Consider the following 13,585-nt stretch of genomic DNA (forward strand, 5'->3'; position numbering starts at 1 on the left):
AGTTCACTGTCTAATTGTGGTGAAAAAGCCCCTCAACAACTGTACTTTGAGAGCTTGCTGGTTGTCTCCTTTCTTCTCTGACCCGATCACAGGTGTGTACATCTCAGCCATATTTTCTTGAGTGGAAATATTATCCAGTTACCCCAAAAAGACACAATCCAGAGAAAGTCTCATGTCAAGCTACAGCCCCTAGGGGTTATGGCAATATAGCTCATAACAGCAAGTGGAGAGAAGTGGTAGAGGGGTCTGAGGAGGTGTGTAAAGCATCCTGTAACAAGGACTGAAAGGCAAGAGTTACCTGTTGTCATTTGTTCCTTGTTTTTGAAATGGACAAGAGGGAGATTAAAGAAATAACTAGATTTCCTAGTATGGCAGTTCCTGTGACTCCAGGGCTGGCTTTCCCCAAGCTTGAAAATTCCCCTTGGAGTAAGTAACAAAAATAATTTTGCAGACGCATCTCTGACTGATTCGTTTTCCTAGATGGCAAGGACAGGGGGAGAGAATGTAAGGTCGTGCTGTCAGAAGAGAGTATGCAAAGCAAAAGAAACTGCAAACAGCAGAAAAATAATAAAATGTTTCTATGCCTATCCATTTGCACTCAAAAGGTGACATTTCTCGAGGTGGGCCAGTTCTTGCACGTTTTATATTTTGGTTTGTGAGGGGGTGTTGGTTCGTGACATCCCACAGTTTGGGGGATACATTGCAACCCCCAAGAAGCACTGTTTGGAGACGGCAAGGGGGGTCTGTACAGATGTCTGTGGGAAGGTTCAGGGAGCACTTGATGCCATTGACCCAAAATCCTAGGGTTTGTAGGGCTCAGACGGGCTCCTAAAGGAGTCCTGACTGTGGAAACCTTGGGTGTGTTTGCGGCAGAGTCTTTGACAAACAGCTATTTTTAACTCTCACACTGCAAAGCAAACATTAACTCTCAGACCTGTGCAGCCACCTGCTCTGTGTGCTCTGTCAGATACAAGAGGGTAGCAGGGAATGAGTTCTTGCAGCCCCTTGAGCCGATATCGCCCTGATAATCACTGCAGACCAAACAGGATCAAGTTAACGTGCTCCAGGCCCCCGTATTTGTATCACCTGGTCATATACGCTCTGTGGCATGCATGGAATGGATTGTTTGCAAAAAACAAACAGCGAACAAAGAAGTAAGGCTCTCCGATTCCTGTGTGCACGGGGTGTGTGCTGCAGGCAAGACTGCTGGACAAAAGCTGGCCTCACAGAGAGCAGAGAAAGAGCAGGAGAGAGCGGTCCCTCAGGTTTTAATGCTGCAAAAGGGGGAACATTGCTCTGTGCTTGCACACGCGTGGGTTTTCCATAGTTGCTCTGCGACTCAGGTGCACATGGGTGCTTTTTTTCAGAGGCTGGCCATGATAACATGTTTGTACCACCCCTCTAAAGCGGGAGCTGATACGGCTCTAGGCGTTACTGTAGAGCAAACACAGATTAGTTCCTTGTCTTGTATATATAGAGTGGGGTGGAGAAAATTTATCGTTAGTTTTGCCGCTTCTTACAGAAAAGATCCTGGAGGCTTCTTGAAGGCCTGACGTCAAAGCTGTAGCGTTACGTCCTTCTTTTTTTGTGCATTAGCTGAAAGGAGACTTGATTTTCCCTGCCCCTTCCACTTTCATATGTAAAAATCTCTGTGGGAGCCTAAAAGTTCATTGCTTAAGAAGGTGGAAAATTATCTTAAGAGCTAAGCCTTCTTTCCTCCGCTGGCTTAGGAACTGAGAGTCACCCAGGGGACTCAGACGCAAACTCATCCGAGCAGGTCTTCTTATCTCCTGTAGCTGAAGCCAGCAATCTGTTTTCCATCCACTTCCTGCCACTTTTTGCTGAAGGGCTGACTGCTGAGATTAACCTTGTTCCCAGGACAGGAAACAATCCTGCAGGACATGGGAAGGTGTGGAAGTGTTGGACTGCAGGGCAGTCCTAGGAATGACCTTGAACGCTCGCATTTGTCAGCAAATGCACCCACCCTGCCTGGATCACAGTGGTATTTCTGCAGCTGGATCAGTGCTTCGGTGCCCAAAGCTGCTTTGCTTTGCTACCCTTGGTAAATGATGCTGGAAAAGGTCTCGGTCCTTGAGGGAGCTTCTGTCGGTGCGGGGGTAGGGGCACTGCAGTGTATCGCCTGCACCCAAGGGGTACCACATTTCCATCTGTGGCACTTGGGGGGAGAACAGGCAACACTGCTGCTGCATGTGCTTCAGTTTGGCTTTGGGGAATAGCCAGAAAAGGTGAGATCCTGGTCCCCTTTGTATCAGAGGCTCTGTACAATTTTCACGCAGCATCCTGGACAGGTTTCAGGTTGGGTAAATACGACTCGCTTGCCTGAAATCCCTCCTGTGAAAAAAACATAAGAAGTTCCTGCTCATTTCAGCTTTCATCACACACGCTGCAAAGGAGCCGTGAGCTGTCTCGGACAGTCTGGTGCGGCCTGAGCTCTTGACTCTCTTCTCTATGAGGACAAATACTGCTGGGTTTGTCACAATGCTAAAGTCAGAGCTGGTGTCAGTCACTGCCAGCTTGGTGAGGAGACGTCCCTCTGGATTTACAGTGGTGCCTGTCTGATGTAGTATCTGGAAAATAGTATCCCAGTATCTGGAAAATGAGGTCCCTTCCAATCCCTGACATTCTGTGATTCTGTGAAAATAAGCCTGGAGATGCCAGAAGTGTTAGAGCCGTGAATGATAAGGGCTGTGTCTTGCTCCAAGCCAAGTAAATGTAATTGTTAACATGGTTCACACTGAGTGTGGGAGAAAATATGTTTGTTTGCCTGTCTTAAATAACAGATTTTTTTTTGAAGTGCCGGAAAAATTTCATAGCACTGCTCACCCTTCAAAACTGTGTAGTTTAACTTGTTCTTCTACTGAATAAAGTTCAGCCTCTCAAGGTGAATTCATTCTATGTAAACCTTGTATGACTACCTGGAATAAATTAGTGTCTGCACTACCATGCTTTGAAGATGGGAGCAGAAATGTTGCTGTAGAACAATCCAGAGCACTATGAGAAAAAAATCCCTTCCTCGCTTCCCTGCAGAATAAAACAATAACTAATTTGGAAACACTTTTCTTTGGCTCAGGGTAAATGTCACTAGCTAAATTCTCTGGAGATGCATGTCTGCATCAGGGAGGGGGATATCCAGCAGAGACATGGCTCCAGGGAGAGACCTTTGACTTAACTATTTTTTGATTGAATTGTCTTAACTGCTCTATCATGCTGACACAGAGGTTGGGGACAATGGGGAAGAATTTCTGTCTGCTGCATGGGAAACTGGCTGCCGCCAACTCGTGACATGGCATTGAGTCTGAGCGAGGGGAGCAGCGTGTTCCCTGGAGTCACTCAGCAGCTCTGCGACGTCGTTTGCAGGTTTGGGAACCATCTCTGAACTCCCCCAGGGGCTTAAAAATCTCCAACAGAAAGCCTAAATCAATCAACTACTCAAAGAGTTTACCGAGCAAGCTACATTTGGCTCTGTGTGCACTGCTGGGCACTGGGTGCATGATGTGGCTGGTCTGGGGTGGTTGTATTACACCTGGCAGTGGACAGGTACAGGAAAGACCATGTCTCACCTGGCCGATGCTCCAGTCTGGGCACTGGGAAGTGATTAAAATCGTGACTGTTGAATTTGGAAAAGGAGACAGTCAGTTTTCCTGTGTTTGCTCTCAAATCCTCAGCTGGTTTAACCCTTTTCCCCTAGTTGTACCAGTGCTAATGACGCAGTGAGTGGCACGGCAGAGATGAACCCCAGATTCCACTGGAAAGAACGAAAACAGTTCCAGTAAAATATTTGAAAATAAGCGGTATAAAGCAGAGAACGTTATTCTGTAATTCTCCTCCTAGGTGAGTCAGACTCCATGTAGCAGAGGTAGCTACCTCTCTCAGTTCCTTTGTGGAACAAATTTTTTTCCCTCTCTCACCCTGTCGGTTCCTATAAAACCTTTTTCTGTAGCTCAGGAATTCTGGACAGCCATCTCCAGCAGTTCATTTGTGATGCTTCCCTTCCCCCTGTTATAATATCTGACACGAAAAGGGCAGTGGTTTGTCACTGCGATTGCTGCTGCTGCTGTCAACGCCCAGCGGAGCTGGCTGGTCTTTGCAGAGCATCTCCTGGTGTCACTGAGCAGCTGCACTAACCCGCTGCGTGGCACAGCTCTCCCTTGGCTAACCGCATACAGCGTGCATATGTATTTGCTTCCTTGCTTGTTTTTTTAATAGAGAGACCTCAGCAATTAGGTTCACAGTTTAGGAATCACTCGCGCCATTCACAATATAAAGAACACAAAGATGGAATGATCCATCTTAAAAGCTACAGAGAATTTGTTGTTACTAAAGCCCCTCAAAGAAAGGGGCAGAGAAAAGAGAAATAAAGAAAACCTCTTTAAAATAATCAAGAAAGGATCTCAGTTAGACAGCATTCTCTAAACCTACAGTAACCATAGCGAACCAAACAAAAGACAGTAGTAATAAGTCTTATGTATCCTTGGTGATCTGCTTAAGCAACTTCTTGCTTTTACAGTAAGCCAAAAAAAGGGAGAACAGATGGGTTCAAAGTCTGCTGCAAGATCTATTGAGTGACAAGAAGCCTCCTCTAATGGAAGAAAATGGAGTGGAGGGTGAATGCAAAGCAGGCCCAGGGGTGGCCTTGGGGATTTTCGGGGAAGGGCAGTGGGCAGGGAAGGCTTTGCTGCAGTAAAGGCAACTGAGGGACTTGGGTTTGCGTCAGAGGTGTTTTGAAGCGGGTGTATTTCAGGAGAGGCCAGCTTGGCAGGGAAGAGCTCTTACTGGCTAGTGAGTGACCTCTTACACTTGGTCACGTAGCTCATGGCTATTACATTTTTGGCGCAAGTGAGTGTTGAGGGTGATTTTGACGATACTGTGACTGCTCAAGCTATTCCAACACAACTTACACGCTTAAAACAACTGTATTGCTGGCTCTGCCCTTGCTGCCTGACAGCATGCAGAACCACTGGAGACTGAGGGAACAGCTCAAGACTTGGCTTCTCATTTGTCTCACAGGGTGAGCCAGGTTGTTCAGAAAGGTAAGCACATGCACAAGTGGCCTGCCTGCCTATTGCCTGCTGCGGCGTGCACAGCTCTGCGGGCATCTTCCATCCTGAGCTGCTCAGAGCATCACAGACCAGCAGGTCCCACCCTTGGCTTTGCTCAGCCTGGCCCCGTGAGGCAGGTGTTCATTTAAATAGATTACGTGTATGCTGAGGTTTGTTTGCTTGGTTGATAATTGTTACAAGCAGTAGAGATAGAGCTTTGTGTTTATAGTGCAGCTTGTTTTGTTTGAATCATTCAGTCCTTTCCTTGAAATATTGCCACTCCTTAAAAACAAATATTTTCAGAGGCATTCAGAGAGAAGAAATGAACGTGGAGCATGGGAGCCTTGCTTTGGGAGGCAGTGCCTTGTTTCGGGACTTTGGGTGGAAACCTGGGAGTCTTTTGGCCTCTTCTGACTCTCGGAGTTCTATTGCCAGGTCACAGGGCAGCCATGAATCTTTTCCTTCAGAAACCTTCAGGAATTTACATCCAGGGTACACCAGACAAATGGATGAGACAACTGTACCTAAGCAACAGACAGCTGAGAAGGCTAACAGATTATTAATAGATAACGATATAAACAACAAAAGATCAATCAATTAAAAAAAAAATCCCTTCTGTTGACTATATCCCAGGTCAATCTAACCCATAGTATCCCAGCCTATTGTATGTGATTGAAATAATACCCACCTGTTTTCCTTTAGAACAGCAACAAACTGGAGCAATAGTGCATTTTAGTTTGTTATTTATTTATGCTGGCAGCACGGTCTAATGTTTCATCTTCCACCCTTCCTGGTAATTGTGATACAAGGCTCTTTATATCAAGTCTCATTCCTGTGGTTTTATCCATTCTTAAGAAGAACAGAAAAAACTCATTCATCAGTGGAATGACTTCCTGGTAGGATGAATGACAATGATTTTTACCTACCTCCATAGGGGGGTAAGAGAATTTATTAGCTAATGTTTGTGGAAGTCAAGATTTTATGTGTTAGAAGATACATGAGCTGGAATACTATTGTTCAGAAGAACAGACCTGCTTCACCTGTGGGAAATCACCATTCAACACTGAAACTAATGTTCTGGTAAAAATCTGGCTAATCTACATGTGCTGAGTCCCATGTCTGAGTTATGACTCAATTGCCTTTTGCCTGGCATGACATGAAACAAGAGCGACTTTGAGAAGCATGCGTGCGGTCTCACTGCTCAGAAGATGGGATCCCTGCAAACAGCAGCCCCGCCGCTGGCTGAGCAGAGCCTTAACTCAGTTCAGATGCAGCTTTTTGCCTCAGTGTGATGCTGGGAAGGTGAAGGACTGAAGAAAGAGATTGTACTTCTAATGTGCCATGAGATGTTATGCTTAAGTATGGGCCACATGACAATTGCTGGCACAGGTCGTAGCTTCTGTGGAACAGGAACTGCCAGGTGCTTCGAATATCAGATTTTGTGGTGGCAAGTTTTATAATAAAAGCTATTTCAGTTGCACTCCAAACTGGTTGCACTCCTGAGTCTCCAGAAATTGGGGATTCGCAGTGCATTAACCCAAATATAACCTGGCCCTCTGCTATGCTAGTCCTTTGCGGAAAGGTAGAGCATTCGTGCACAAGGCTGAGATTCAGAAAGCCAGGGCCAAATTTGCTTGTCCTCTGCCTTGTCGCTTCTTTGCAGGCTTGGTGTGTTTCTGCTGGCACACTGAGGGAGAATCAGTGTGCGTGGAGGACCATACAAAACAGAGCAAAGTGCCTTAAGATTCTCCTTCTTGGTTTGCCACTGCATAGCCTTGGGTATGCTGCTTACTTTCTCATAAAGTCAAAACATTTGCCTACTTTCTTTTACATTGTGCTTTGAAATCTCTAGCTGAAAAACCCTGAAGAGGTGCTACACGTTGTTAACGATATACTCTTATGTGCCTCTGCTCTCTTGCTGCCCAGTAAGCAAGAAGCTGTTGTTAACCAGCCAGCTAGATCACCAAGAGGAGCTTGAACAAAAAAATCACATTCAAGCTCTTCTAATCCTGGCTTTGCCCTTGGGCTTATGCCTGAGTACTGTTATCAGGAAGTGTTCCATGGCTGTTTTGCTGGTGTTTACTGCTTCCAAATACCAATGACTCTTCAAAACAGTGCTTCTTGGCAGAATTAGTTTGGCTGTTGATCCCCAGCTTCCATCTATGTGAAATGTAGGGAAGTCAAGCACAGCCCTTTGAGGAAGCTGGTTGGCAAAGAGTCATAGAGCTGAGTTTGGGGCTGATAGACCTAGTCCCTTCAACAGAAGTGCATGCTCAACTCTGCATGTGATAGCCAAAGCATGGCAGGCACGTCTCACCATTTCTTTCTTCTCTCTTCCTTGAGCAGGTCGAAGAGGGAGGTAAAGCGGACTCCCTGCCTTCCAAGCTGCGGGCTGGTGACGAAGTGGTGAACATCAATGAGGTGGAACTGAGCAGCTCCAGAAGAGAGGCCATCTCCCTGGTTAAAGGGTCCTACAAGAAACTGAAGCTGGTCGTCCGCAGGTAGGCAAGATGCAACACTCCTTCCCTCCCTCCCTGGAGGGTGTCCCAGCTGTCCCCCTCGCATCTCCAGCTGGAAGTCTAGGACTTCACCTGGTCTTGGCAAAAGCCTTGTTTTAGGCACACAGGCATGAGCCCAAGGGCAAATGTTTGTTCTTCTCAGCTAACATTTCTGTGACTCCTTTGCCACCAATACATCCAAGCATGTGCAGTAGTTACCCAAATCTCTTCCTCTGCTCCCCTGCCACATGGCAACCCAGGATTCCTGTTCAGCGACTGACCAGCAGTCCCATGTTCTTCCCAAGTGCCTGGGGCTCTCTGTGAAAGGGTGGCAGTTCTGTATGTAGCTCTTGTCTCATTTGCTGCACGTTGTCACTGTTGTGGTGACAGCAGAAAGACTTCCACTGGCCTCAGCAGGATTGGGAGCTGTTTCATGTTCTGCAGGTGAGTGATAGACTGGCCGTGCTGCCCACGAGCAGTCTGACTGATATTGTATTCGGGATGTGATGCTGGGGAAGAGCAGCTGCCTCACCTGCGTCCTTCGAGCAACAGCCTCTGCGTTATCACCAGATCAATGATGTGACCCATTCTGTGTTGCCGTTTCCCTGGCTGTCTCAGGCCTTGCAAATGGTCCTGAGTAGCGATGTCAGCATGCTGGGTTTGATGGCTGAGCGTAACCCAGCTGAGCAAATCCTGCTGATCCCCTTCGGTGACATGTGTAATAAATATGTTTGTCTTACGGTCAGGCCACAGAACTTGCCCCTTGTTGCACATCTTGAATCAGAGATGTTTGGGTTGGAGTCTGGGCGTTTTTCTGAGACCTTAGTAGAGATGCTTTCTGTATGTTTTTTACCATGGGCATGTCCAAACAGTTTTTGCTGTTCCGACTAGGTGATAGTGGGTATCATTGTATGGAGTGCTCTATCCTGAATTTCTGCACTCAGACAGAGGAATCTGGGCCAAGATCAGCATAGCTGAGGAGCTGTCATTAGCCACACAAAAGGTTTGAGCTTGAGTCGCGTAGCTGGAATAACTAACACCTGGGTGGTGATGTCCGAGTAGGGCGGGTGTGAACAACTCAGACACTCTCCTGCTCTCTGGAGTGCATGTCAGGCTTTTGCTGGTTCTATTCTGTTGTTTACCTAGAGCACATTTGGGTACTGACAAATTCTGGATATTCACAGACAGAACTGTTAGGTGGTTTGTGTGGCCATTGCGAGGATATTTGCAAAAGTAGTTCATTGCAGTCTCAGTGTTTTCTAAAAAAAATTGTTTTTATTGAAGGCCCGTGTAGATTGTAGTCCAACTCTATTGACTGAACAACATGTTTAATTCAAACTAAGTTAGCAAAAGTTTGAAAATAAAACCCCTTTGTCACATTTTAGTTTCATTTTGCCAAGATGAACTAGTAAAATAACTGATTCTGTTTGGTCTAAATTGAGAATTGCCTCTGGCATTTGATCTGCCCACCTAAGATGTAAAAAGGAAAGAGAAAAGGATAGGCAAGCGAAGCCTGGAGTCCCATTGCAGTTTTTTTTGTCCCAGACTTCTTCCCCTCCACTTCACTTAGATATCTATTTGCCTTAGCAAAGACTAAAACCTGCACATGTTCTGAAAAGCCCTTTTGCATCTTACAAACTGGAAAAAGTACATTGGGAAGATCCGTTCCCATGTGTCTCAAACTGGAGAGCAGGACTGAATAAGCATTCTCTCCCTGAATCTCTGTGTGCACACATACATATACGTACATGCACAAGTGCACATATACATAAATATGTTTGTATGCATATATGTCGTTATACACGGAGAAGTGATGTACTCAAGGTCAGTAGTGTCACAAAATTCAGCAGTTCCCAATATTTGCTTGGGGGATGCCTGAATCACGGGCCCACATCTCTTACAAAGCATTGAGGCCTCTTTCTTCAAGCTGAAGAAAAAACTTCCTCATTTCCTTGACTAGTTTTTCCCGTGCAGTAGGTATCCAGAGGGGCAGCGCAATCCCAATGAACATTGTCCCATGGTTCTCATTAAAGTCGATGAGTTATTGAAAGAGGAGGTGATCCACCTCTGAAAAAACTGACAGCCAGCACTGGTTTATATTTCAAAACTACACTTTGCAGTGTAATGTAACAGTTTGTCCATTATTTTTAAGTTCCCAGACCTCTTCTTCTTTCCTTTTCCTTTTTAACGAGTATGCAGGGGTATTTGGTGTTTTTTTCTGGTTCAGAATACTATAGTGAATGTGAATGAACTTTGGTTCTGAGCCTTTCATGGTTTCATTTCATCACCACTAGAAAGCACATCAAGCACACTAACTTTAAGAGTTATTACATTCACATACTATCACCTTGCCAAGGTACTTCAAGCCCTTTCTGCACATTTAAAGCTCAGTGACAGTCTATAAACTTTGAACTGGAAAACGAAAATGAAGAGCTCAGAGCCCAGACTTCATTTCGAGTAACTTGACACAGTCCCAGCTGACCCGGCAGTGCTGTGTGAGCTGGGAAAGTAGCGAAAGAACACAGCTGTGAAGTCCTGACTGCTTCGTGGGCAATGGGTCAGAATGAAATAAAAAAACCCAAAAAACAAATTAAAGAAAGCAGCTGAGCACAGAACCTGAGCCATGCGGAGCCTTTATCTCAGGGGGATGCTGCTGGACAGGCCAACATCCGTGTGATGAAATGCGAACAAACAAGGGTTTGCAAGCCAAATTTGAGGTAAAGCTGCAGGCCTGAGGATGTGCAGATGGTCTTTACTCCAGACATAATGAGTTTAGCCATTAAGATTGATAAAGGAAGCACTAGTGTGCTTCCCTGCTGGGGCTGGTTTTTGTTACGTGGACAAGAAGGTCATGTTTTGCAGTACTACATCATCTGAAAATAAAATAGTGTTGAAGTGCCTAAGATACTGATTTTTTTTTAATTGGCCATAATGATTTAATTGAAGTGGAATAGGGTTGCTTGCTGCAAATACCAGCAGTCAGAAAACTCTCTGAATGGTCACTTGTCACCTGAAGTTTAAGTCTGTGATTTTAGTGTTCCTGAGAGCTGTTGCTTCACACTGACATGGACTTTACCCCTTAAAAGTCATATGCAAACAATAGCGAAGTCTGTTTGGTGTCTGTGGTTTTGCTTTTTCCAAAGCATATTCAAGGTCAGCATGTTTTTGATCGCTTTTTTTTCAAATTAAAATCTCCAGAGCTCTCTGTAGCAGTACGACGGTGACTCCAGACAGCATAAAGGACAGAAAGCACAGGGTTTTTTTATTCAGATGTATTGCAGTGAGAATATCAAACAGAGGAGCTACAAAATACATTTGACCCACTCCATACATTTGTGTAGCCCATGTAACATACTCAGATTGCTATTTAGTCATAGTTTTTTATTTTAGGACAAAGGTAAGCTTTTAGTACCAGTGGCAGCAGAGTGAACCTCTAGTTGTGTTACTAAGCAAAAACTGATGTTACAACAGCTTGCTGGGTCTGCAGATAGGTTGGTGCAATTATGTGTTATTTTCCTTGGAATGTCATCTGCAAAGCTCAATACTGATACATCAGCATCTGTCATCGTCAGTCCGTTATTTATCACTTTAATCAAGGAAAAGGGTGGGAATAGTTTCAGTGAAGGGAATGTGAAGGAAAAGTCAGAGAAAATTCAGTATGAGAGAGAAGAGGAAGATAAAGAGAGATGAGGAAAATGACCTATCTCACAGTGATACGTAACAGATATGAATGGTTCTAAATAAATAACCGGTACCAGAGTAGTTAGTACATGAGGACCATGGTCTGCCTCGCACTCCTGTGCAAACATCCTGCTGACATCAGGGAGGAACCTGCAGCAGCAGAGACACGTAAAGCTGCAAATTGATATGCTTTCTGCTTCTTTGCTCATGGACTCGTAGTATGGCAGAGGCAGAGAATGACCAGAGGAACCCCAGCATTAAGTAGATACTGCGTGTGTTCCCAACGTGATCCTTATTTGGGAGATACTGTTCAATGTTTTTTCTTGGTTGCTCTCTAGCTGCTTTTTCTTCATCTCACTCTCACCTCAGGAGCCCTCGATGGCAGTTTTCAAATGTTCAGCTTTCTCTTTTTCTTTAGCAGGGCTGCTCATGCTGATCCTAAATCCCATTCCTTTCTCCCTGCCCATCCCTTGCCCCCTCCCTCTCCTTTTTTTGCCCATTCATTTCCAGGACAATAGACACAGAGGTGGATGTGTGTGTTCACTCCTGCAGCCCCCAGGCCTGCAGCTGGGGTGCTGTGAGGAAGCTGCCGGTGCTTCACATGCCATTGCACCGAGGCCACAATCAGCCAGAGTAAGAGCTGCTCTGCATGTCCTGGAATTACAAAGCCCTACTGATTGTACCTTAGGTGCACGTTCCAGTCCCTGCTAAGCTGAGTTATGATTTCCTGCGTCACATACCCTGCTGCTAGTATCTTTTGTGTACTTGCCACTGGCATGGTGGATTTGGGTTGGTGGTCCATTCTAGTCCTTTTTCTGCTTTCTGGTTCTTAAGATGTTTAGAACATTCACAACAAAATTACCTGCTTTCTCCTTCCCCTTCCCTGCTTTTTATACAGGGCTTTTCAGGACACTTTCCTCTGCTGGCCCAAAAGAAGGCACATTGATTTCTTTCTGATTCATTTCATATCTGAGCAGTCAGGCAGAAAGCACACCACTGCTGGCGTTTCCAGCCCTGTTAGCCAGATCAACTTGCTGCAGGTAAACTGAGTGAGTTGGAGGAACAGCCTTCAAAATTATCAGCAGGCAAAGAGACAAGATAGCGCTGCGCTACAGGGAGGGACAGACACGTATCGCACTGGTGGGAGTGAGCCAAGGAGCCAGGTCCTCACAAGAGAGGTCTCCACAGATATTTCCCATTATAGTCTTCCGTATACCTATAGCAGTGCTGGTGGCAAATGTGGGTATGAGCCGAACCAGTTCCAACAAGCCTGAGGAATCCACACTTTGCTGCTGGGGAGATCTTTTTGCTCATGGTTTGCCAGTTTGGGAAAGATAGGTGTGAATCACTGTGAGAAACTGGAGAGACCAGTTGAATTTCGGAAGGGGAGGCTTGTCTACCTTCCTGAGAAACTGCCTTAGTTCTTGATACTCAGTTGATCTTTAACCAGCTGGAGGAGACTGAGAGTTTGAAAGCTAAAGCTGCAAGCCACAGAAATAAGGCTTAGTTGTTTAATTGTGGAAGATGAGTTATTTTTTCCAACTTGCTTTTTTTCTGTCACTTCCTCTCAGACTTCAGTGTCTAAGCAGATTTGGGTGCAATTAAAAAAAGACCCAGGCCTTTCCAGTTGTATCGGTTCAATCTAATTGTGTCGTGCATGCTCGTATCGCCTGAAGATAAGGCTCAAAACACGGGCATTGCCTTGTCTGCTTTACAGTGACCGCAGTGGCCTACAGCAGTTGCCAAAAATAGACTTTTCCACAGGTCAGTAGGCAAGAATGGCTGTCAGAGCATCACACTGTTTACATAGTTTTACATTCAACGTGTTCATAACGGCAGCAATTAGCTCACTGAGGCATGATGGCAAATGTAGCTGCGCTGCGAGTATGGCGCTGAAGGGAACGGCAGGCACAGGGACAGCAGCTCTCAGCCACGCTCTCACACAGCACCGTTCGAACCAGGGCCTCTAAAGCCGTTCCGCAGAGCTGCCCCTGCGCTCACTGTTGCCTACTGCAGGAGGGCAGAGGTGGAAACGCCAGCTCGTGCTTGTTGGGATGACAGTGCGTCGTGAAGTGAGCTGTTCGCAGGCAGTTTGCGCTCTCGGCCGGGGTAAAGCAGCTCCGTCGGCTTGAATGGAGTTCAGATGAGTCTTGGGGCAGAATTTGGCCCTCGGATTCTTTAAACTCTTGGGTCCAGCATCAGTCTTGGTTAATAAATGCAAAAGTCTATTAAATTTGCTAGTGGAACAGCAAGTAACAATTTTCTACAGAGAACTACCAATGTTTGAGGCCTTTACTCTGTGGCTGCCGACATGCAGGAGTCCTGTGGGGACCTTCTGGGGTGCTG

At 45.8% G+C, this 13,585-nt stretch overlaps 1 protein-coding gene across 2 annotated transcripts in view; it reads left to right on the forward strand.

The window, feature by feature from the left end:
* The window catches only part of SHROOM3 (shroom family member 3), a 131,115-nt gene that overhangs the window by 24,274 nt on the left and 93,256 nt on the right, over window positions 1–13,585 (forward strand). The window contains exon 2 of one of the 2 annotated variants that reach the window (XM_065634659.1): window positions 7,407–7,561. In XM_065634659.1, the coding sequence (XP_065490731.1) occupies window positions 7,407–7,561 (155 nt within the window). Of the gene's footprint in view, window positions 1–7,406; window positions 7,562–13,585 lie in introns of those variants that run through there. The other variant, XM_065634662.1, reaches the window with a different exon arrangement.

The sequence above is a fragment of the Caloenas nicobarica genome, chromosome 4, assembly GCF_036013445.1.
Source record: "Caloenas nicobarica isolate bCalNic1 chromosome 4, bCalNic1.hap1, whole genome shotgun sequence".
NCBI classification, from domain to species: Eukaryota; Metazoa; Chordata; class Aves; order Columbiformes; family Columbidae; genus Caloenas; species Caloenas nicobarica.